Raw genomic sequence first — 25,717 nt, forward strand, 5'->3', positions numbered from 1 at the left:
CAGACAAGCAATCAGGTATTCTACTTTTGTTTTTTTAGTAGACCCCTTTCATCATGGACTCAACTTAATTTGAAAATATACTCTCGATGAATGACTATAGAATATGAAAGAAATTTAAGTTTCCTGATATCAAAAAATATATGTTCATAATATCAGCACAAGGATATGTAATATTGCATTTTAGTGCCGAGCAACACCATAGGATGGCCTTTGTTTTGAGACTAGTTTGGGGCGTAATATTGCACCGTCAATGACCGTGGCAAGATCGAACCCAAAATGAACCATATAAGAAGCAAAGTTCCACCATTTTCTCAAATCGTGTAGTTTGCACCCATTTTCGCGACTTCGAACCCTTCTAGCTCCCTTATTGAACCTTTTTTTCTTAGTGTGTACGGCGTTAAATCAAGCGAAGAACCATGTCTCATGCAAGTGTACGGTAATTGTCACACTGTGCAATACAAGGTCTGATGTATGTATAGCCAACGTGCATCTCAAGGAAGAAGACACGCACCCAAACAGATAGACGCAAATAGGACAAAAAAAAAACTCAGGATATTAAGAAGGTGGCTAGACGTGCAGGATATTAAATCGCTCTGGAGAGAAGGCAAAGGAACGAAACAAAAACGAAATGGATGAATATTGCGGCGACACTCCGATAGAATCACATCAACGATATGATTTTGATTATAACAACGAGGTAATAAACTTGAAGTTTATTTCATCGATTCAATTTTGTTTTATTTGTTGGAGTTGTAGTCACCAGTCGAGAACACTTTTTCATTTTGCTTAAAATGAAATAACACTTCGAAATTCATACCTGGACGAAATTCTAGACTTGTCACATCTCAGAATAAAAGATGTCGAAACGGTAAACAGGTAAACAGACTTGAAAAAGGACCAAGGATTATGTCGACTTTACATATTTTTAGTTGTAAAAGAAAGATCCATCAGAGATTAGAGATCAAAGTTCCAATCAATAAATTCTTAGCTATTAAAGACAGAGGAAATAATCCAGCCTGCGTCATGGTTACATATGAATTATCGTCTCCTACAATTTTGAACGACTCTTAGCGCCTACTGCCAACTGTATGTGTCATGCGTCAGACGCACTAACAGGAATTAATGCGCTTACCATTTCAAATGTGAACAGCATTCCCATATGTCATGAGATTCCTCCTATGTAGGTTTTAGAAGTGACAGGTATGAATATTCTCTGTATTCTCAACATCGAAAAACTGAGGTGAAAAAGGAAGCGGAAAATGGGAGGCAGATAGCACGGGAAATCAATAGAAGAAGTCTGAAGGACAGAAAAAAGAAAAGGACAACGGGAGGTGGCTGGTTTAACAATATTATACGGAGACAGAGCAAATAAACCGGTATATAGGTAAGCATCTGAGCGGATTAATCAATCAGAGCAAAGGGGGAAAAAGAATGATCGATAGAGAAATAGAGAAGAAGGGATGTAGGTATATGAGTAGATAGAGAGAGAGAGAAAGCGAGGGGGCGCGGAATGGTAAAGGTGGTTTGACTGCGACAGATGTTGCATTGCAACTTAGCACCATTCCATTAGTACATGATGTCCTCACTCCATTTTCTGTAGTGGGAGCTATACAAGGGGAAACCAGAGATGTGTAAGTATGCGAAATGAAGCCTTGGAATCAGGGGGCAAGCGTTAACATATCCGGTTCCTGCTTTATTAACATCGTATCGACAACATGTAACAAACTCTGGTGTTAAAAAAACAACCCCCCTCAAAAAAAAAAAACAACAACAACAACAATAACCTTCGATATCATGTACTGTACGTATGACGAGTGGCGTATTGACACGAATATGCTCCATTATTGTAACAAGACAAGAAACATTGCCAATTTAACATGAATTTGATTCATAGTTGACTGTCAACGTTATGGCAAAATAAGTCAGTCATTTCTATAGAATTAGCCAATGCCAAGAATATTTAGAAGAACTAATAATTTCGTTTCCAACAATTACACAGACAGACGTTGTTTGTGAGAATTTTTGCTTCACTGATGTGTTGTCCGCAAACCAGTGAAGGCAATTAATGAAAAGCTAAAACCCTCATACCATGTCATGTCATTTACATTGTAAGCCATTTACTGAGGAATTCCAATCGTTGTCTGATCTTAGCGTTGATTTATCTACGTAGAATGAAATCTCGGAGCTGATGTATACTCCCTGCCCTGAGAATTATGGGCACATGGACAGGCATCGAACACAGTCATGCAGTCACCCACCCACGCCGTAATCATCACAGATACTCGCTCTTTTTTCGCAAAACGGAAGTAATCTTCCTTACAGTGATCATCGTGATGAAATGGATGACTGCCACCCAGTTAATCGGATAAAGTTTCAGGCATTAAATCTGAGGAGGAAAATGATCTGGTTGTGAAATATGATACATGGACATTACTTTAAAAAAAACCGAAATAGAAGTCAGTGTCATTTTACTTTCTCTTCAAACTTTAACAATTTTGTACTTGTGAGTATGATAGTTTGCGATTTTGCTGCTTTGATTATGTTACATCTTTAGGATCAGAGATCTTGATGATTTTTGACGATATATAAATTGCATTTCCTATATCGATTTCAATCGGTTACTTTGTTGCATACTTTGTATCATTTTGTCGCTGTGATCCAGAGATTCAGAAATTAAAGCAAACCAAACTTTAACGCTTTGAAACATTAATGTACATGAATTTAATTCAGCAAACTGCCGACAGACGTTGCATAATCAATCCAAAAGTATCGTAACGACTCATCAATGTATCAACAAAAGGCTTTTATCAAATGATAATGCAACCTTTCAAAGAATTGTCTACTTGAATAGACACAGATTTAACCATTTTACTTTTTTAATAATATGGAAATATGTTCACTTAGATTTAAAATTTAGTTCCTTGGCAACGTGATGTCATCCTTTATTGGCGCTGACTTTTAACCTATTATTAACCCTTCTCACATACTTGATTTTATTTTATCATGTTGTGTGGAAATTTTTCTCAAAAGGTATTCATTCTGGGGGCCAGATTTCTTGCGTTGTCTGCGGTAGTTTATTTTACTTGGTGTCCATACTTGTTAGTGCGTCACAAGAATACTTAACGTCACTCTGATAAAAATGGTAGTGGTTTTTCTTTTGTCAGTAAGAAATCAGAAATGAACGCATTTCCGTAGCTCTATCAACAATTTGTAAGTAGGGTCACAAACGTTCTAATCACAAGGGAACAGTGGGTAGTCGTTTCAATCAAACCTGATGAAACGAAGTCTCGTTAGCTGGTGCACCTGGTGCCCGCGGTAACTATGAAATAACTTTGATGAAAAATTTCTTCGTCGTCATGACAAGTCCGCGCGATCACCAGCGCCACTAACATATGATTTTTTTTTTCTTGTTGTCATGGCATTATATAGAACTGTCGTCTGTCTGGGGAGAAGGAAATGAAGCTTATTGCGCCATAGGATAATCACACGAATCAGACTCCTCCATGACAATCAGTTGATTGCATTGATTCTCTTTCTCTTTTCTCTATTTCACAAAAGATTTTCTCCAAGGTGCTCTACTGGTGATTGTTACAAAACGACATAGCAAAAACAAACACACACACAAAAAAAATCGTGTGAACTCGTTGGAGTAGTCTGAGATTATTTCTCGAAGGACTGTAAGAAAGGGGTTTTCATACGAGGGTAATTGATTGCACGATCAAGCTGTCAAAAATCGCATTCTCAAGAATCATTTGTTTTATTTGTTGATGATACACCGTTCGTGCTCTTCCTCCCCCACTCCCACCCCCACTCCCACTCCCACCCCCACCCCCACCCCCACCCCGCCCCCGTCACTAGCTTTTGCCGATGATAATTCATTTTCAAGCCTTAATCTTGTATTTAAGCTGCAGTTCTCTCGCCAAAATCAATGCAACCACATATTGGATCGTTCTTTGTACGAGTGAGTGTGTGCATGTTGTGTATGTGTTCGCTCGTCTGTGTGCAAAATAATTGAAACACGTCGTGGCGCTAGCCGAGAAACAGGATGCTGCATCCAATACTGGTTGAAGTTTAGTCAGGTGTATGCCGAGAGAGAAACGGTAATCACGGCGCAGCTCGGTGAATTGCTGCTTTTCTCTTCTGAAGGTCGCATCATGTTATATGACGTGAACATTAATTTGCATGCTCTGAAGTCTCTTATTGCTCATGTACGCAGGGAATGTGACCACCTCAACTGCTGATACAGTCTTGTAATGATATTCATTAAAGAAAACCCACCCCCGGCTCGGAGAAAGCCACAAAACAAAATTGAAGATTCATCCTATCTCTCCGCCCCCCCCCCCCCCCCTCCCCTCATGAATTTCGTATCTCCTTGCGTGGGTTCTAAGAAAAATTTCTGTAACGAAGGCCCTACTGTTCAGGGATATTGTCATACACACAGACAGACAGATAAACATACACACACAGATCAAGTATAATTAGGTCTCATAAATCACACCTACATAATCTTATTTCATGACTATGATCTTTTCTCCCTCTCCTCCTTTCATCCAGATTAAACGCGTCGTTCGACAACAAGGCTTCACCCGGGATAAACGCGGTTTCAAGGATTTGAAAAAGCTTTACGAAAAATACGACTACCCGAAGCTGAAGTCAGCGAGCCAAGAGGAACCGAAAACATGGAAGAATGCCCCGTTCAATGATCCTCTCCTATCCAAACAGTGGTATCTCGTAAGTATTGCTTGGGCCCAGTTGCCATGGTAATCTTCCACTGAGATATATATATACCTGTCTTTTTTCATACAGTGATTTGAATGGACTTTATAGGTCTAAAACTGCGAGTTGCTGGTCTACTTTTAATAGTACGCTGTCTCATTGTTACTCTTCCTTTTCTGGCCAATATCTTACGCAATCATGTCCATAGTTACGGCGATTGCATTCCTTTGATGGGATCTGGATGGTGTTGTTAATCTGAATGGCCAGCTTATTCTCTCGCAGTGATTAGATATAGAATGTCATTAATAAACATGCTGATTTCATGGATGGAAGCAAACTAAAAGTTAGCCGCATAAAAACTGGACGTAATCATTCATAACCATAGAAACAATGTCAGCATGTACCTACATTTTGCATAATATTCCCGTCAGTGTGTTAATGGCCTGTGCATTGCACCATAATCCATGATGCTGCGTGAGTAGATAAAATAATATGGTCAAATAAATATGAACTCAACGACTCTTTTATAAAGGACTATTTTCATGATTCCCCTTCCGAGCGACCTATTGTGTTCAGATTTGACCGTATAGGGCCTACTGGTATGACCTCGTAACATTTTATCAAGCATTCTTTCCGTAATGATAGTAAAGTTCACATCTCACGTAGATGTTTTTGCTGACGGGTAGGCTTACGCTTGATACCCGACTCTGCCCCTATCAATAATCACTCCACCCCCACCCTCTCGTGCCCCCATCATCCTCGAGCTTACACCTGATATCCTCGTCAACACCTCAATTTCGGACAACAACCACATAATGGATTAGCCATGGTGGCATTTTTTTCCTCTTCCATTTACCCCATGTTTGGTCTCGGCCTCTTGTTATTCTTTTCTTTTTCTTCTTTACGTTCATCAAATTGATTTATGTGACGGTCACAACGAGAATGTGGAATGACGAAATGACTTTATTATAAGATACAATCTACCATCGGCTTATACATCCAAGCATGGAACATTCCTGTAATTTTGGTCAGTTAAATGCACAAACCGTATGCAATTATCTGTATTATTTGCTTCCGAAATGCCTGCATTCTAATAGATATTATCTTTGTATTGTAATGAGCAAAATTAAATGATACATGTGCCGTCAGTATGCTGAAAATGGGGAAAAAATGAAGTAACAATCATGTTACGAGATCTTCTTAGTCAAACTTTGTGACAGATTAATCTATTACGCGTATTGCTGTAAGTCGCAATCAATGAATTACTGTTCCCGGCTGTGTAAACAGTTTTTGGTTTCTTTTAACGTCACCAAACCAGGAGTGACAGGTTTGGCTTAAGGAACTAATTCTCATTAGTATTCGGGGGCATTGATGCCTCACACTTTTCATGTCGAGAACAAAAATCCCCCCCCCCCCCCACGCCTACACCAATGATCCTCTAAGGCAAGAGGGAAAATGTTGGATGTGAAACTTTAGTAATTCTTTACCCTACCCTTTTCCGGGTCTTTACTCCTGCAAAATCCTTGCTGTTCGATTTCTTTCTATACACTTTCGCGTTTTTTTTTACGCGCTCCTATGTCTTCAATGTATGAGAACATCATAAAGCTGTTGGCAAAATACTATTCGATCTTCAAAGGTGTTCAACTTTAATCGTGTAGCGTTTTCTCGTCAACCTGCCAGTAATCAAAACCCTGTTTTGGAGTCAGGAAATGACCGAAAGATGTTTGTGAACACTTTCAAGGAAGACGTGGATTGCCTGACAGTGCCACTGGGCAATAAAACTGTCGGATAAAGGAAAAGTGAGATAGGGAGAAATATAAAGGAAGACAGGGTGTGTATACGCCAGACACGGGCAGGCTACGTTTGAGAGCGAAGACTGAGGGCCGTATTGGGAATGAAACCACATCCTATTGCTGTGCGTCTCTCTGTGCAGGAAAGCGGGAACCAATCTCACTCTGGAAAAGTAGATGAAAATATATCAGATACAAACCCTTCGGATGTTAAATAATATTGATGGAAAGGTCAGTTTGGAAAAAGATTGTACCATTGATCCATAACATGTACTGTGCTGGGCACCCAAAGTTTCTCCTCATCCCTCAGAAAGTCTAAAAAAATGGAGGCTTCTCCGCGATATATGCTGTTGCTCCTCTTTCCTTCTGCCTCTTTGTCTGTCTGTCTATTCGTAATGTATGTATCTATCAAACTATCTATCTATCCTTTCGTCTATCCGCCTACCAGTACTGTCAATGTAGAGATTTTTGCGGTGTACCACTTTAACATTATCTGTTTTTCAAGTGGAGGCCTATTACCACTGCGTCCAAAGAAACCACGCCAACCTCAAACTAATGGAGATCCAAGTATTCGTATATATACAGTGGGATTGTCCGGAAGAATCTCCTGCCACATGTGAGCTGAAATACAAAACCATTTTTTTTTTTCAGTCTGAGTTTCTTTTCATCTCTCAGAAGGTCTCAAAGAAACCGTAGAGGTTTCCGCGCGGTATGATGTTGTCCCCCATATAATCTTCTATCTATCTGTCTGTTTGTCTTTCTGTCTGTCTGTCCGTCCATCTCCCTATCTATCTATTTGTCTGTCTGCGTGCCTGTCTATCTCTCTATCTGTCTGTCTATCTATCTATCTATTCATCTATCCGCCCACTAATAATATCTCAAGTGGAAGCCCATTGCCAAAGAAACCACACCAGTCTCGCGCTAATGAAGTTCCAAGTATTCCTTGTGGGCATTGGTCTGCAAGAATCAACAGCCAATGGCAATTCGATGATTATACAAAATCATTTGCGACTCATGACAATCCATGACATGCCACCGCTATTCGGCACCGTGGTAACACTTTCGCGCTTTGAATACGGAAGGGCGAACATGCAATCACAGTGTGAGCCGAACTCGTGATGCAAATCAGTTATGCGTGTCAATCGACGTCATAATCATCGTCAATCGGATGATCTGTTGATCCTTGGAAAGTGGAGCGTAAGCACTCACGCAAAAGCATTTAGACAATGGGCGACCTATAGGCCTACTAGTATGACGCTTATTAAGCACGGTGTGTTCTTTGCCTGATTGTTTTTTTAATAGTTCCATTACAGACACTAGAGCGTTCATTGGATGACACCTTTACCCGATCCTGAAAGACGACAGTATTGACGATTCCCTTTTCTTTCTCTCTCGATCTCTCTCTCTCTTCTTCTTCTTCTTCTTCTTCTTCTTTTTTGTGCATTGCTCAATCCAGCTATAACTTCATATCACGGTCACAAAGAAGCCAACTTTAGTGATACAGGGAAAGCAACAGATGAAATTATCTTATCACACTAATGACAATGGATTTATTTAGTGCATTTTTATAGTGCATAGTTTTGCTGCTATGTGTCCTCAAGCCTGTTGAGATAGTCTGAAGTTGCGAGTAGAAACCAATCACTCAGTCATCAATAAACAACTGTGCATAAGACACTGTTGAGAACCACTGGCACCCGAATCTTTTGCCACTTAATATGTGGTCCACACTCAGAGAAGCACTTTCGGACAAACTCGAAACTAATGAAACGAAGCAATACAAAACATCCTAACGGACGAAATGTCAGACTCTATAAAAATTCTCAATAACTAGTAGGGCCTATGTATTCACGTTCTCGAAGAAACCCGCTTTCATTATGATGGTAACGCGATGACGTTAACGGGATTGTTCTGTATACTTTACGCATAATATGCATTTTATTCTCAAAACGTGCCAAAAACTGCTGTTCTTGGGCATTTTTGGAGCAATATAGTTCTTACATCGTTTCTGTTGTGTTTTCCCCTTGCTAGATACGCATATAGCTACTTTTGGGTTCGAAAAAGAAAGCTGCATGGCGTCAAAGTGGATTGCTATTAAAAAAAAAGTTTTAAAGAAATCTTATTTCATGGTAGGATGCTGTTACCTCACAGAAGATTGAATATATTAGCCTATCTTGACTACGTCTGTTGATGGAATGGTGTCTGAAGGAAATTACGGTTAAAAAAAATAAGCAATCACTGGGAGTGTACAACCAAACTTGACCTTTTCCAGTCGCGATGGAACAGACTACTCAAAGATCACAAACCGAACGTGAGCCGCCGAGCGTCAAAGAAAAGGCGCGGCAAACTCTAATATCCCGCCTGCTGACGGCCATTGGAAATGTATTGACATCATTAGCAAACCTGAGCAAACACATCGGCTGCCAAAGCCGGGAGAGCACTAATTTATCTGTCGAGAGATATTCCCCGAGGTGCTGTCGGCGCGGCCCAACGGTCAGAGAGCGATGGGGATATAGGAGAGCACAGCCGCCCGCAAACATCTTGTCGAATTGCCCGGCATGAGTAGGGACTGTTCCTTCTCAAGAGACGCACACTTCAAAACGTCTTCGTCCCACAAGTACTGCTGTGGACTTCGGCCCGGATTGGTCCAATGGGGCCGTGGGTGGAAGCAGTACTAGCAGTCATAAACACTTTACAACTTGTAGCAACATGAGATCAACAGTGGACAGAGTATTAAGAGCAGATGATGTCGTGAATTCCACGTCCGTTCAAGACTATGATGGATGGAAGGAGCAAAAATAAATCGCTAATATATGTCACATTTTTTCTTATCCAAAGGAGGAAGCAGATATTTTGCTACTTTCAGCATGTTAGCTGTTGTCACAACAGAGAGTAAGTTCGTGACTGAAATATTAGTTAGAGCACCCGACGGTACATCCACTGGATTGTCATGGCTCAGGGATTTAGCATTCTGATCAGTCAGACGAGCCTCTAAACTTAATAACCCGCCGTTTTCCGTTGAAGTATCCTTGCGTCGTCCTAGTCTCATTAAACGTCCACCGCACTAAGCTATCACTGCGGATACTGGATCTTATTTCTCAAACACTTATCCCCCATTGTGAAAACACCATTGTTGACAGTATGTAGTCAAATAATGATAATTAAAAAGAATGGAATATTCAAGATCGATGTTTTATGGTGTAATTGTTGTTGTCCTTTTTGAAATTAAGAAGGTAAACTTCCCATTTTCTCCCATGCTTTGTACGGAAGAATAGAAAATTTTTCTTGCTTCCATTTCTTGCATTAATTGAATATACCTCGAAGAATATGATGCTGCCAGGTCTGTTGCCGTAGAAACTGCTGATATATTACCTAATATATATCAAGACGGTTAACAGAACCTGATTTTTTTTCTAGACGTGCTGGATCTATCATTTACGCTCAAGATATAGTAAAAACATGAGAACAAAATAAATCAAGGTGACCTTCACCTAATTTAGCGTAAAAATATTCATTTCCATGACGCAATTCCTAAAACCCTGCGCACAAAGGTTACATTTAGCACTCGATTCTACATAGATACCATGCTATCTATAAAATCAAACGGGGAAGTGTCCTTTGGCAGGACAAAGTAGAAGAATGCTATGGACAATCCTCGATGTGTTAATTTGAGACCGTCACAGCATTAAAATCCAATGATCCATTTCAATACATTATTTCTTGGTACATTGTACTCTGCTAACATATATCATAGCAATTATTTCATTGGTATATGTATTTTTTTCAAGAAAACCAATCATTTAAACACAATTCTTCCCTAGCCTGGCGGCCCTTTGAGGAAATAAATCGAAAAAGTACATCAACACTTTATCTAAGTTATACAGCAACTTGATAACCCAGTAATTGCCACATTGTATACCCTACATTGAGGGGATCTAAAGTCACCACTTGTTACTCTCTTGTGGCTGCTCACAGTGAGCACAAGCAGGCATAATGTTTGTCATACATCTATAAATATGGTGGGAAAAGAACTTTCGAAGAGCTTTATATAGTTGGTTGGCAGCATAGGTTGATCGATGGGCAAAGCGCGCTGAGGCGGACATTCCATAAATGAGTCGAGATTGAATGCTCGTGTTGTGAGGGAGGAGGGGGAAAAAACAGAATGCAAGCACGCCGCTATTTGGTGGTCTGTTCGAAGTAATGGAATAAGGGGGGGGGGAAAAAGTGCAGCAAACTTCATCTTGAGGGTGTTAATGTCACCATTGATTTGCATGGCAGGATTGACTCAGATATGCAGGAGACGAGAGCGACGGACAAAATCTTTCAGATTTTTTTTTATTCATTTTTTTTATTTATTTTTTTTTACCGATAGCACTCACGATGGCATAATGCCATTTCCAGGATTTAAATTCATTCGCATTTCCCTCGGGATAGGCGAGAAAAGCCTCTGACCTAATAAAAGCTTTCTAGAAGTCATATCGTCCGCAATGAAGGAGAGCGAAGTCCTGCCGAATTATCTTCCCTGCATTTGCGCTTTTAGAATTCATTTCACTTCGAAGTAATGTCATTAATCACCCGCATGCAAAATTCATGTGTATTTCTCGCGGCAAAACCCCGGGCCATCAATCTCAATGCTTGTTTATTTCGCTCTACCCTTTATGTATGCTTCTGTACACTTGCTAATGTATGTGAGTATGTTCACGCATATCTTGATTATACGTATACAATTATAATATCACCATTCCTCAATGTACGTGAACGAATTTTGAACCGAGTTCACTGATTGTATGTTATCAGGGTTTTTTTAATCAAAATAAGCGAGTTGAACTGAAACTTTCAATGAATTATTTTCTCTCTCTCTGCCTTTTTTTTTCTCTCTCTCTCACATGCACACACACGTATAACCACACACACACACATACACACAATCTTTCTCTCTAAATTTCACACACTCACTCTTCACGTGCAGAAAAATGTCGGTCAGGCAAACGGTAGACCAGGACTGGATTTGAACGTGGAGGAAGCATGGAAAGCTGGCTACACTGGAAAAGGGGTTACCATAGCAATCATGGATGACGGTGAGTTGTGAGGCAACCGATTTACGCACAAAAAAAAAATGCACACAATGGTCCAAATTCACGAGAGCCGTACAATTTTGAACCGTGGGTTTAAATCATGGATTGATTGTACCGCAGGTTTGTGCCATGGTACAAAAATTTGCATTTCACGAAGGAGGTACAATTTTTAACCTTGTTCTTATTTTGTACCAGGGCTAAGTAGACCATGATTTAAAATATCGCTTTCTTGCATTCGGGCCAGTAAGTGACGCAGATCTTTGGTATTACCTTAATCCGTGTCTATGTTGAATGTCCAATTTGAACACTTGCGGCCTAACTTTGATGGGGCGGGGGGGGGGGGGGGGGAGGGTGGATGAGGACCAGGCACTTAGAAATACGATGCCTGAAAACATCAATATCTATTATGACCTTAAAGATCGCTTCAGCTATCATAGGCCCTATGTGTCATGTATACCAAAGTTCGGCAAATCTGCCAAATGTATAGTGATTTGTTTCTCGGCCAAAATTATCATGAGACTACCATTTTAATCTCACTTTTTGCACTCTAAACTAAGCACTAAAACTAAAAACTCTGACGACTTGTAGAATTTGCTATTTGACAATCATTAAAATCACATGTTAACTAACCATATCCAGCACCCAGCTGAAAAACGTAGCTTACAATTTCTTGTTCTGAAACGTAAGTGTGTCGGAATCTTCGTCTTTTCCCTTTTTTATTTCTCCTTTTTCAATTTCAACCTTTTTTAGTGTTTTTTTATTCACGCTATGCCCAACCTTGCAGCATACTGAGGGACACAAACAATCGTTATATTTAAAACCATGTCCATTTGTCTAACTAGTTAGTATCTAGTTGTCTTTATACTTATGTCTATCTCTTTTATCCACTTTTTTATTCATGCAAAAGCTCATCGTCAATAATGGAGAAGTTCCGTTTTTGAAGAATTAAAGAAGAAATCACCCGTTAGTTCAGAAACGAATGTCTCAATACCCTTATTTTCAATGTCATATGTTTTTACGATTCTTTTCTGTTTGTTTTTTTTTTCTTTCCATTTTCTTTATCGTTTACTGATCATAGGTATCGACTACCTGCACCCTGACCTGGCGCCAAATTTCAATGCAAACGCGAGCTACGATTTCAGCAGCAACGACCCCCTCCCTTATCCGCGCTACACTGATGATTGGTTCAACAGGTACTGTGTACCTCCCATTATTACTTTCAAAGAGCTGCTTCAGTTTTCACAAGAGAGAACTAGCTAATGTGTGGATAACTTGAGTGTTCGGGTGTGTGCGTGTGTGTGTATGTTGTGAATACGGTTAGTGTTCCATTCGCGAAATTGATTCATCTGATATTTATCGTCTGCAGTATGTGGGACGATGGTGATGGTGATAACTGAGATTTAATACAAACGTGGATCATTGCAACTGATAAACAAATTGCCCTACATCGACGTAAATAAGCACTGAACTGATCAGTTGCTCATCAATTCGAATAATTACGCAGTACCCGCTGCACGCCGTAAGGATTAGGACCAGCCAGTATTGACTGTAGGACGGAAGCTCGTCTAGTGGATAAGACGTCTGTCGTGATCAGGTCGTTGCTCGAGTATATATGCCCATGATATCTGTTGTCATGGCTACTGCTAAAGCACAGATTGATTCAGTGCTTATTTACGTCGATGTAGGGTAATTTGTCTATCAGTTGCAATAAAAACAACTCGACGGAAGAATCTCTTCAATTCGAATAAACGTGGAGTAGCAATGACATCAGTAACCATTATCTCAGTCAACTCAACTACATGATCTAAACATATAGTATCAGTAATTTTGAGATTTCCTTTCAAGCCCATCAAAATATGCTTTGTATGTTGTTTAATCCGAAAAGACGAGACGCTCGTTTTAAATTGTAATGCTGACCGAAAATGATTTACGAGTATCCGTCCTCATATATAATATCGAAATTTGATTGATTTATTTATTAACATCAATGTGGACTCTGAGGCATTGTAACAAAAAATTTAGACCTTTGTATATATTGAAGAGGGGAACTAAAATAAAAGCATGTTTATCTGTTTTGTGATTGTTAGGACGTATTAGGTGACGGGATATAAATTAGTCATATGTCCAATTTCCGTGATTGATCTGTGTTTCATTTTGAAAACTAGCAGCGGTTATACTAACGTGATTTGCCATTTATCACGCCCTACATTCACAGAGTCAAGAAGAAAAGTTCCATGTCCTTAAAATCTCATTTGATTTGAACTGAATTGAAAAGAGAGATGGAGAAATGAGACAGAGAAGGCAAGAAGAGGATTATAGCAAACAGATTGCTGGTTTGTAATTGTCTGATTAGATGGAAATCATTATTGTCATATCCAATATCCCAATATTCTTTTTTTGCCATGGTCGATTGACGTTCTGGAGCAAACGTCACTAACCATTGTAGAAATGCGAAGCAGATTTTCTCCTCCATTCGCATTGCGAAGCAGTCATGTTTCTAAAATAATGTTAGATATCTTTGTCATTGCTTTGTTTGACACTTGAACTTTTTTTCTTTGTTGTTGTTGTTGTATGCAAAATGTTCAAATATCATTTATCTTCAATCACAATACCCCCAGCGGCATTCTATGCACGCACGCATGCAGTGCATGTAGTCTGACCTTTCGGATGAAAAGCGAATGCCGGCTGCAGGGGTGGATAAAAATACCACCTACTTCTTCATATTTTTTGACACATCTCTATTTCAGCCACGGAACGCGATGTGCCGGAGAAGTGTCGGGAGTAGCAAACAATGGCGTTTGCGGAGTGGGCATCGCTTACAACTCCAAGATTGCTGGTGGGTTCGATTCACATTTCATCATTTCATTTTTTTTTTTATTGGAGTACGTATGCATGTACAAAGAATGACGTTTACAAAAATTCACAGAATAGTTCCGGATAATATCGAACAGAACACGGGTAACCGGGTGACCAAGCACTAATAATAATAATAATAATAATAGTGGCTACTTGTATAGCGCACAGGTCCACTTTTCAGTGCTCATGGCTCTTCAAAAAATGAAAAGATATCATATATTTACATGCATATACATATTCAAACATTTCAACAAAGAAGAAAATGGTAAACAAAAACAAATATATACCAAATAAAGAATACAACATATACCAATTAAAAATACAATATTGATCCAATATTAATGGCATACAGCAATTACAGTCCTCAGTATGAAAGGAACAGATACGTTTTAAGTTTGGATTTGAATGACTCTGTAGATGACAGTTCCCTTAACTGAAGAGGTAACTGATTCCACAATTTTGGTCCCATAACGGAAAAAGCACGATCACCATACTATGTTTTACTCTGGGTGTTTGGAGTAAGAATGTATCTGATGATGAACGTAGCCTTCGTGTCGGATTGTATTTTTGAACAGAATTACTTATGTATATGGGGGAAAAAGAATGAACTGAATGATGTACTAATAACAGAATCTTGAAAATAATCCTTTTTTCTACAGGTAACCAATGTAAGGAACGGAGAACTGGTGACATGGAATCAAACTTAGTTGTAAAAGTTAACAATCGGGCAGCAGAATTTTGCAACCGTTGAAGTTTTGTGACATCTTTTTTTGGAAGATTACACAATAATGAATTCGAAAAATCCAACCGAGAAGAAATCAAAGCATGAATAAGTATCTCAGCTGCAGATTTAGACAAATATTTCCTTATGAAACTTAAATTACGCAACTGATATCGAACATTCCGCTGAATATGAGTTACATGACTTCGAAATGACATTTCCTGATCAAATATGACACCTAAATTACGGGCTGTTTTCGATGGAGTAATGCAAGTGCTACTGTACAGCAAACGATGCATAGTATTCATTTATTCTGTAAAATATCAGAATGCCAGCTTTCATAATGAGAAAATGCAATGACTGACTTGAAAGCGTCTCAACGTTAATGACATTATTACAATATGTCCCTCTTCCGAACAAGTTTTTTTTTCTTATTGCACTGGGCCCAGTGCTAAGCCTAATATCCTCTTCATTCGCTGTTCAGTCATTATCACATATCTACGTGGATATATGGGCACGCAGAACATAAACTTCAAGTGTGCCGTTGGTTTTGTGTGTATATATATATGCGTATGCGTGTGTACTTTTGTGTTGTTGTTGTTGTTGTTTCAATGCAATAATAATACATTACACTTGTAAAGCGGTTAATACAATGTTTCTAAGCGCAAAGGGAAAAGACGAAAGGAAAATGAATAAGGAGAAGTAACAAACAAGTCAAAATAGAAGTTAGAATGATATGACATGCATCAGTGTGTACCAGTAAATGAATGTAACAAGTAAATAAATGCAACAACTTTACTAATTTTAGCAATAAATTTTGCTCCAATATGCATGTATTATCTTGTATGCATCATCAATACAACTACGGTACTGTACAGATTACGACCTAAACAGACGGATTGATAAGGTATTTCGAAGTCAACATCACTATTCATAAGTTTCAAATGCTTTTCGTATAGAAAGTGATGATTTAGCTAACGATCGAAGGAGCTCTGTATGATTTGAAAATATCTTTGTTGAACGAATAGTAAATTTGTCATCGTTGTACAGGTGAATATTCTTTTATATTGATATGAGCCTCAGCGCATCGTTTGTTATTTTCGAATTATTTTTTAATTCAGTTGTACTTTGAATCAGAGCAAAACCCTCTAGCTTCGACAGTGTATTTGTTTCTGTAAGTCTGTTTACATGATTTTCGTCATCGTCTTTCCAACAAGGTATTCGGATGTTGGATCAGCCGTACATGACGGATATAATCGAAGCTAGCTCTATGAGTCATCTACCCCAGGAAGTTGATATCTACAGCGCCAGTTGGGGTCCCCAGGACAACGGACGCACAGTTGACGGGCCCCGAGACTTTACTCTAGACGCCATTGCCAACGGCGTCAACAACGTGAGTGTTGTTGAAATTGCTGTTTTGCTTCAAGAGGAATATTATTCTTATCAGATTTGTTTTTGTCATACCCATAATAATTATGTCTCTCCTAATTCCACGCTTCAATCTTTTCGCTTATTTTGGTATTGACACTCAATTTTACTAGAACAGTTCCTCTTTTTCAGTTGAGCTGTTTGGAGAAGGCCTATCTGTTTATGCGAGGTAATGAACTTAAGGAATAATTACATAAATTGAAAGTTACCTTGATTTTCGTTTATTTTGCAGTGAGAAAAGAGAAAATTCAAAGGAAATAGGAATAGATAAGAGTGATAAATAATCATTGCCTTCAGTGATGCTGCTATGTAGTTTTACAGACATGTTGAGCCATCCTATATAAAACTCTAAAATTAATGTCTTGATTTTCTGTTTAATTTGTTATCAGGGTCGAGGTGGAAAGGGTAGTATCTACGTGTGGGCTTCCGGTGATGGCGGCCCCATGGATGACTGCAATTGTGACGGGTATGCGTCCAGCATGTGGACAGTCTCCATCAACAGCGCCATAAACGACGGCAGGACCGCCCTCTACGACGAGTCTTGTTCCTCTACACTGGCTTCCACATTCAGCAACGGCCGTAACCAGCACCCCGAAGCTGGAGTGGTAAGCAGCTTTCGCCTGTTTCGATTACTATTCGATAACTTAGCTCTAAACACTAAACGGTCACAAAAGGAATTATTTTTATTTTTTTATTTATTTTTTATTTTTTTATTTATTATTATTATTATTAATGTATTTTTTTTTATTTTTATTTTTTTTTTTTTTTTTGGGGGGGGGGGTATCTTCAAAATACTCTTCATTTTCATCTACCATCACGAAATCTCTGCTCATCTTACTCACAAAAAAACAAACACCGCGGATCAATGTGTGTGTGTGTGGGGGGGGGGGGGGGTCGTCCTTTTGCATGTAAAACTTTTATACAAAACAAAAGGCCCTGTCACACCTTTCCGGATAAGCTACGCGGGCTTGTTGCGAGTAGGGATTTTCCAGGATGTCCAGGACAAGGATGTTGGCGAGTTCCGTAGTTGCGTCTTACTGCTAGACGCGTGCCTGCCACTTGCGTGTATCCCGTGTGACTTGCGTGAGAGCTTTGAAACCGATCCATTTTCAGCTACGAGTGACACACTGGGACTGCGAAGTACCTGCGTGGGAACGGCCAGCAAGGTGCTGCTGCTGAGGGCCTCCTACTGGTGTTCTGCGTGTACCAATGCGGGCAAACCTCCGCGACTCACCCGGAACGAGTTTTGAGCATGCTCAAGGCCTTCTCACACCGTGCTATCCGGACCTCCCAGCAGTTGGTCAGCACCTGACAGTTCTGTACCTATCGCGTATCTCGCCCGTAGTGGCCCGGAGGTGCGCACGCAAGTCCGATTTACCCGCAGCCAAGTTTTGAGCATGACCAAAACATTTTCCGGGTGAGTTGTGGGGATCGCCCGCAGAGTTCTATGCAGAACGCCAGTAGGAGGCCGTTAGCGGCAGCACCTCGCAGGCCCCGTATGCGTCAAGATAATGACATTCTGTGGGACTTCTGCCATTCCTTCAAAGGGAATTCTCCACCGAGTTGTCAGCTCTCACTCGCCACCCATGCGCCTGACACGCAGGTCACACGAAAGTAAGACGCATGCGAAATTTGCCCAAATCCTTGTGCGCCTGCAAAAATCGTCCTGCGTGCTATAAAATCCCCACATGCAACAAGCCTGCTTAGCTTGCCCGGTAAAGTGTGACAGGTCCTAAACTTGGCTGCGGGTTAATGGGACTTGCGTGAGCAACTGCGGGTAGCTACGGGTGAGATACGTGCTTGTAACTGTCATGTGCGGGTCATTTGCAGGGACCTCCGGGTAGTAAAAACTGCTTTCGCAAGTCGCACGCAAGACTTGCACGGAAAAGTGTGACATGGTCTTTACCTTTTTGATTTACATTGGCGATTGTCTATATCTACGTACAGTGTTTTTGTTTGTCTGTTTGACTGCTCGTTTGCTCATGGAATATGGAACATGATAATCTTATGTTCCATATTCCATGAAACTGTGTTGTGACGTATCATATCCTTCTATTTTTTTTTTCGTTTTCATTTCACCATGAGTATCTCCTTAGGTAGAATGAGCGCTTTATATGAATCAATTATCATTATTGATCCTTAATATTACTTTATAACAGTCTAGTGTTACCACAATTTGATTACTGTTCTGTAGTTTGGTCAAACAGATTTCAATCCCATACAACTAAGCTGCAAAAAATTCAAAAGAGGGCAGCACGAATAATGTTGGACAAAACATATGACACACTGTCGGCTGATTTATTCACAAGTCTTAAATGGATGACACTAGACAAACGTTTTGATTTCAGCCGCGTTATGATGATATATGCGTCCACAACTTAGCACCTTCATACCTTCAGTTACACTTAGTTAAGCCTAGTGATGTATATGAACATCACACAAGGCTAATAGACAGTGGAAGTTTACGTGTGCCAAGATTTCGCTCTGATTGTCACAAGTGCAGCCCAATCGTATCTTCTCTACTTGAATGGAACAGGCTGGATTATTCAATTAGATCAGCTTCTCCCGTATATTCATTTCAGAGATTGTTTCAGCAAAGTTTTTATTTGTAAGTAACACACCAAATTTATTCTGGGCTAGCTAATCATTCCTGTTTAATAGCGTTTTAATTGTTATTTCGGTATTCTGGTGAACTCTTGTTGTGGCATAATCAACATACACTGTATTCTTTATGTTACTTTGCAATGCACAGTATGTATCTATATGTCATCTTCTGTATATACGTTTTGCTATTTAATGTACATTATGTTCATCAATATTAATCAGGGCTCCATGGAAGACCACTATTCATTGGTGAATGGGCTACCCTGACAAAAGTTTAGAAATAAATAGATAAATAAAATAAATAAATTTTATCATAATGATGATGATGATCATAATCATTATTATAATCATTATTATTATTTGTATCAATATTGGTATTAGCATTAGTATAATCATCTTCATCATCCTCATCGTCATCGTCGTCATTATTATTGTTATTGTTGTTTTTATTGCTATCATTATTGTTATTATCATAATTATTATTATCGTTGTTATCATTATCATTATTTATTATCATTACTTTTATTGTTATTATTATTATCATTATCATTATCATCATTATTATTATTATCATTATCAATGAAAATTAAGCTGTGGCAGCGCAAGTTTGCTTGAGGAACACAGAAAGGAACGAAAGAGAATCATTGCAAATCGCAGATTCGAACGAGAACCAAAATTAATATCTAGGCAAGATCTCATACCATCTTAGACTGCACGTCAATGAGGTTTACGCTTCGACTTCGAGTTGAAACTTTACTATTCTCTTATATGCCTCTCAATCTGATCCAATTATCATTGCTTGTATATTTATCTACTTTATTATATTTTAACAAGGCATTTTCACCTTTCATATTTTTTTCTCTCCCTCTCTAATTTTGAAAAGGCCACCACTGATCTCTATGGGAACTGCACCCTTCAGCACTCTGGAACGTCCGCCGCTGCACCTGAAGCCGCCGGAGTGTTTGCCTTGGCTCTGGAGGCCAAGTAAGTCACATCTTTCGAAGAGATAATCGTCATAGATACAGGGGCACGATCGTTATCTGTTTGGTTCTCTCGACAGATGCTTCTTTGCGTCACAAGATTCAAGATTACTGATCTTCATTACTTGGCTGAGTTATCATAATAGATCACTATTGCCTAAATTCTGCGAACAAATCTGCTGGAACTTACCAGCGTTGACAAGGTTACACATAACTGTAGGCCTAAGTTTAAATGCTTGACGGACTAAATCCTCCCCCTGCCCCGAATAAAAAAAAAAACACACAATTTAAGAATCTTACTACGAGCTAAAGATGGCATCAGTAGCGTTGCAGCTAATATGTTTTATGATATTCATTTTTCTCACTTTGCGATGCAATATTTGTTTTTGTTATTGCAGTTATGATTTTGATCTGCAGAGGTTGACAGCCCTGCAATAAATGCCTGAACCGGAAAAAAATATATATATTCTCAGACCACAATGTGGTGGAAATTACCACAAGGTGTTACTTTGAATTTACAATATTTGAAAGAGTGATAAGTCTGCAATGATATTGAATGATGTCTTGGAACATTGATTGTAATCCAGTGCTGTCATGCATACACGTAGTGTTGTGTGCATTTGCTGGTGTGTGTGTTGACGTGTACTACTAGCAGTCGAGCAGGTATGTAAGCTGACAAAATCAATACCTTAAACACGCGCCTTAGTTACTGATGATCTAAAAAGGAACACGCATAGCGCATCTACCTATGCACGCCAACATGCAAACATAACGAAAATGTTTGTCAAAATCTCTTTAAATTGAGTTGTCTGAATCCTCAGTGCAGATTCGCTTTGTCGTTCATAATGATTCTTGCTGACCTTAATTTCAGCAATGTAACAGAAAGAGCGCTTTTTACGAAAAAGAAACCTTCTCGACAAAGGAATTGATCGACAGGAATCAACGCTTAAGAGAAACAATATAAAAATGAACTTTATCTGAGCATTCTACATATTGGATTACACTCAGCCTCAAAATACCGAATCCTTTTCCGTCTATGAATGATATCCATCTGTTCATGAGACAGGCACATTCTGGCCAAGTGAAAATTCTATTCCTTTCGACTATCGTTTTATACGTTTCGCACTTACGTTCCGACCTATTAACTTCCATGCAGTCCTGAGCTAACATGGCGTGATATCCAACACCTTACCGTCCTCACCTCCCACAAAAACCAACTGTACGACGAGAACTATAAATGGCAGTGCAACGGCGTCGGTCTCGAGTTTAACCACCTCTTCGGGTTCGGCGTTCTCGATGCCGGCGCTATGGTCAAGCTGGCGGAGAAGTGGGAGACCGTTCCGGAGAGGTTTCACTGTACTGGAGCCCACTGGAATGGCTCAAGGTAAGGAGATTTGGTTCCGTTTAACATGTTTAGTTTTACTTTTTGCATTTTAAGAATTGTTGATTCCGTAACATCATGGCCATGGTCAACATCAAACATTTATTACCTTTTTACTGAACTTGTTTTTTTCTCCGATTTCATTTACTCGATGCCAGTTCTCAACTGTCCTTTTTTTCTCCGCAGCACCGTGAGAGCCGGTGACAAGCTAGTGCTGAAGCTTAACACTGACGCTTGTGACGGCCAAAAGGGCTTCGTGCGTTACCTGGAGCACACTCAGGCCATCATCACCCTGAACAGCTCCAGGCGAGGGGACGTCACCCTCAACCTCACCTCCCCGATGGGCACCCGCAGCATTCTCCTTAGCACGCGGCCAGAAGACGACGACGACAAGGATGGCTTCCAGCACTGGCCTTTCATGACCACCCACACCTGGGGAGAGGACCCGCGGGGAGAATGGATTCTGGAGGTGGCCATGGTGCCCGGGTCCCCACATGCCGCCACCCTCACGGAGTGGTCTCTGGTTCTCCACGGCACCCAGACCGCGCCCTACATCGAAGAGGCCAACGCTCGCTCTAAGTGCAAGGCCAAGATAGAACAGCTGGCGAAACAAGCGGAAGAAGCCGAACGCAACCAGACCATCCTCGACCGCCAGGAAGAAGAGGAGATCGAAGCCGTGGAGCAGGCGTTGGAGAACGAAGAGCTGGCACAGCTCGAAAACCAGGAGGAAGAGGAGGAGCAGGCAGCTGCTGCAGTATCCGAAGATTACCCCGACGAAGCAGAACCGTCCAGCGATCTCTACAACGGCCTCGAGAACGAGGTCTTTGGGTCGGAATCAATCTTTGCTGATTACTATAGTTCTTCTTATCCTTCATACCTCCAATCCTGGAGAAAATTCAGTAATGATGATGATTTTCTGGCTTTACTAAAGAAACTCCTCTCGAAGGAAAGCCGTGAGTGAAATTCATCTCTAAAAATAATCTCAGGATAGTGGGGGTTAGGAAGCCCATGGTTTAAAAAAAAATACAAGAAAAATAAAATCGGAACTGGGTGCTCGGGTGTGAAACCTTTCTTGTTCACGTAGACAGATTGCTCAAATAAAATCGGCAACAGCAAACTAAAACTTACTATGCTGTGGACTTAAAAAGATGAGAATCAAATCAGTTTTAATGAACATTCGAACTCAGGGTAAATCATAAAACAAACATAAAATTTCTTATGGATCATTTAAGAATGATTTGGGTCAGTCAACATATTTCATTTACCTGATTGTTGGTACATTGTATTTGATATCCGAAATCGCTATGTGCAGAGACATAGCGCGAGGCGAGTATAAGTTCACAAGAAATATATAAACGTTTCTTCGTCATCTTCAATCTTATACCCCACACTCACTCAGGTGGTCATCTGCACCGCATGCGCGTTCCCATTTTTCTTTTTTTTTTGGGGGGGGGGGGGAAGGGGTATATTTAAGGGGTTCAGTTCGGGGGAAAAATCCCCCCAAATCGTCGAAATAGAGGGTCTTTTAGTATTCTTTATTTTTATTTTTTTTAAATCAGTGATAGTTTTCAAATCTTCCCCCGAGCAATCCTTAAATAGCGTCTCGAAGAGGGTTAGTTCAAAACCCAGGAAAATTCCGAAATAGGGGTATAGTACGGCTTCTTGGTGTTTACTCTGCATGTTTTGCTGTAGAGTATGCCGGACTGGCCTTCTTTTCGCGGGGGGGGGGGGGGGTGGGGGCGGTGGGGGAGGGGATCTTGATGGCTTCCCTTCATAAAGCCTGTGATAGGAGGTCAAATTCTAACCCTTTTCCACTCACCGAGGGTGTATCTTTAAGAATCTTGAACAAGGGTATGTGTATGGTTGACCGTCTGAGGGGAGGGCAGGTCTTAAACGCACATCTCTGTAAAGACTGTTCATGTCTTGGTATTGGGATGGACGGTTTTATTAGATTTATTATCTTATTTGTGTTTAAAAATGGGTGGCATGCGTACGTCATTGGGCTGACCTGATTTCGCTGTACGCAAAGTTTTGACAAAATGCTGGCTAGCAAAACAGTCCCTACAGCCAAATTTCTGCATACTTTGTAGACCCGTTTGCCGGGTACAGGTTAGCATGAATTTAAGTACTTTTCAAAGAAATCATCACTATATAACATTTTGTTTAAACTAAGTAGGAACAACGGGGACGTCTTAACTTCTTAAAATTTCATATATCACTTTGATGAAGACTGAATTTTCGTCGGCATTGAACCATGGTACTTTTAGAACGCAATTCGTAGACAAAGGGATCGTTCACTATATTATCAGCACCCCTGGTGATGTTTTATGTTTCACCGAGTGATTAATTGTTACGCGATTTTCATTTTCGTTTTTACCCTTTCTTTGTGTTTCGATGAGATCTACGTTAATTTTTTTTTCTTTTCAGTCATTCAGAGAGAGGAAAAACAACGCTGGCCACCTCTTCTGCACTAGATTCATTTTGTTTCTTTTTTGTTGTTTTTGTTCGTTTGTTTGTCAGTCACCTTGACATGGTGACCGAAAATGTCAATATAAAACATTGTGTGCATAATTTTAAAAAAAAGACTCCGCGAGAGGGAATTTTTTTCATAGATTCTTGTTTTTCATTTTTTATTTATTCATTTTTTTTTACAAGAGGATTCGAGGATTGAATCCTTTCTTTTATTACTTTTTTTTTTGTAGTTGATTGACTGCAGAACTTCGGTAGTTATTTCACGCAAAACAATGTGTGTCTGTACTGCATTAAAACCAAACTGACTAGCCGCTAATCATGAAGTGTTACTTTCTGCCGAATTTGTCACCGTCATTTTAGCAATGCAATAACAAGGTTGATATTATCCCGCGCATTTAAATCTAGAAAGTGTCTGTGTTTGTACGTAGCCCTATTACTGTAACTAAATGTGTGTGTCATTTTCTCTTATTTCTCGGCAGAGTCAAACCACGCATGTCGCCACTGTAATCTTCTTTCGTTAGATGCAGACACCTCACTTACTGCCATTTTGCATTCATTCCCTGATACATGAAATCATGTTGATCTGTGAAAAACGTCTACAAATTCTTAGGTTTCTGCAGATTCAATGTTTATGTATGTACATGTACATGCATATGAATACAAATAATATCATATTCTGCTTTGTATAACACATACTAAAACAGTTAAGTCTGCAAAACAAATTTATGAGGACATTATCATACAATTAGTATTAATTGAAAGAAAATGTATTAATTCCCACAACTGTTTGTAAGACCCAAAGACTTCAGTAAAGCTCAAAATTAATGAGTGTATAATTATATATATATATATATATATATATATATATATATATACGGCTCACGAAATCAAAAGCTTTGTATGGAAATGTGAAAATTCTTACAATTTGTTTGCACTCAATAGAAATGGAGGATTATTTGTAATGATATAATTATGCTAATCCTTTCTAGAAGAAAAAAAAAAACAAAGCATAATCTTAAGGATGCATATTGTGGCTTTTTTGTTGTGCAATCTCAGTTCTCTGTTATCGTGTTCAATTTGACGGTTCGATTCTAAACATTCTAGTGGATATTCGATTGAGCTAGGTTCATCGCACAATGTTCACCCGTAGATGTGACACATCAAACATCTACTTTCACTTTGTTTCGCATCATTATCAAAATGAAACTGTCATGATGTATTATACAGTTCTAGAATATTATTGGTATGTACATAATAACAGATAGAGAGTTTTATTGTAACTAACAGCTTATCTATGAATATTAGCTGTGTGATCACAGTTTTCCATGTATTTAATAAGACTGCATCATAGTATTGTTTGAGGGTCCGTTTAAAAAAAAGATTTAACTTACATTTCACCAATTTCAAAGTGGCAAGATCCACTTATACTACGCTGTACTTCGTTTTCATCAAGATATGTGTATACATAGTTTGTTCTTGTAGTAACGACTCTTGCATGTGTCCTTTAATGTACTTCGGTGTCTGATCTCACTCATGGACTTTTATGTTCTGCGTGACAATTTCAAATTCGAATTGACCGAAACTGTCAAATTTTACGAGCAATATACTGCAAATGAAAAAAAGGATAATTACAATTATGATTCTGAGTGAACTTAACGAGTATGTGCAGAACAAATGCAACAGTGCAAACAATCAAG

At 39.5% G+C, this 25,717-nt stretch overlaps 1 protein-coding gene across 1 annotated transcript in view; it reads left to right on the forward strand.

Moving 5' to 3' along the window:
* The window catches only part of LOC139736215 (neuroendocrine convertase 2-like), a 62,788-nt gene extending 39,822 nt beyond the window's left edge, over nucleotides 1-22,966 (forward strand). The window contains exons 4-12 of the mRNA XM_071646949.1: nucleotides 4,555-4,731; nucleotides 11,473-11,581; nucleotides 12,657-12,771; nucleotides 14,326-14,414; nucleotides 16,373-16,548; nucleotides 16,973-17,188; nucleotides 20,071-20,171; nucleotides 21,324-21,551; nucleotides 21,735-22,966. Of these exons, the coding sequence (XP_071503050.1) occupies nucleotides 4,555-4,731; nucleotides 11,473-11,581; nucleotides 12,657-12,771; nucleotides 14,326-14,414; nucleotides 16,373-16,548; nucleotides 16,973-17,188; nucleotides 20,071-20,171; nucleotides 21,324-21,551; nucleotides 21,735-22,509 (1,986 nt within the window). The 3' untranslated portion in view covers nucleotides 22,510-22,966. The remainder of the gene's footprint in view (nucleotides 1-4,554; nucleotides 4,732-11,472; nucleotides 11,582-12,656; nucleotides 12,772-14,325; nucleotides 14,415-16,372; nucleotides 16,549-16,972; nucleotides 17,189-20,070; nucleotides 20,172-21,323; nucleotides 21,552-21,734) is intronic.
* The last annotated feature ends 2,751 nt before the right edge of the window (nucleotides 22,967-25,717 follow it).

The sequence above is a fragment of the Diadema antillarum genome, unplaced genomic scaffold (assembly GCF_040938485.1).
Source record: "Diadema antillarum isolate AM-2024a unplaced genomic scaffold, OU_Dant_1.0 seq00000633_RagTag, whole genome shotgun sequence".
In the NCBI taxonomy this organism is placed as follows: domain Eukaryota; kingdom Metazoa; phylum Echinodermata; class Echinoidea; order Diadematoida; family Diadematidae; genus Diadema; species Diadema antillarum.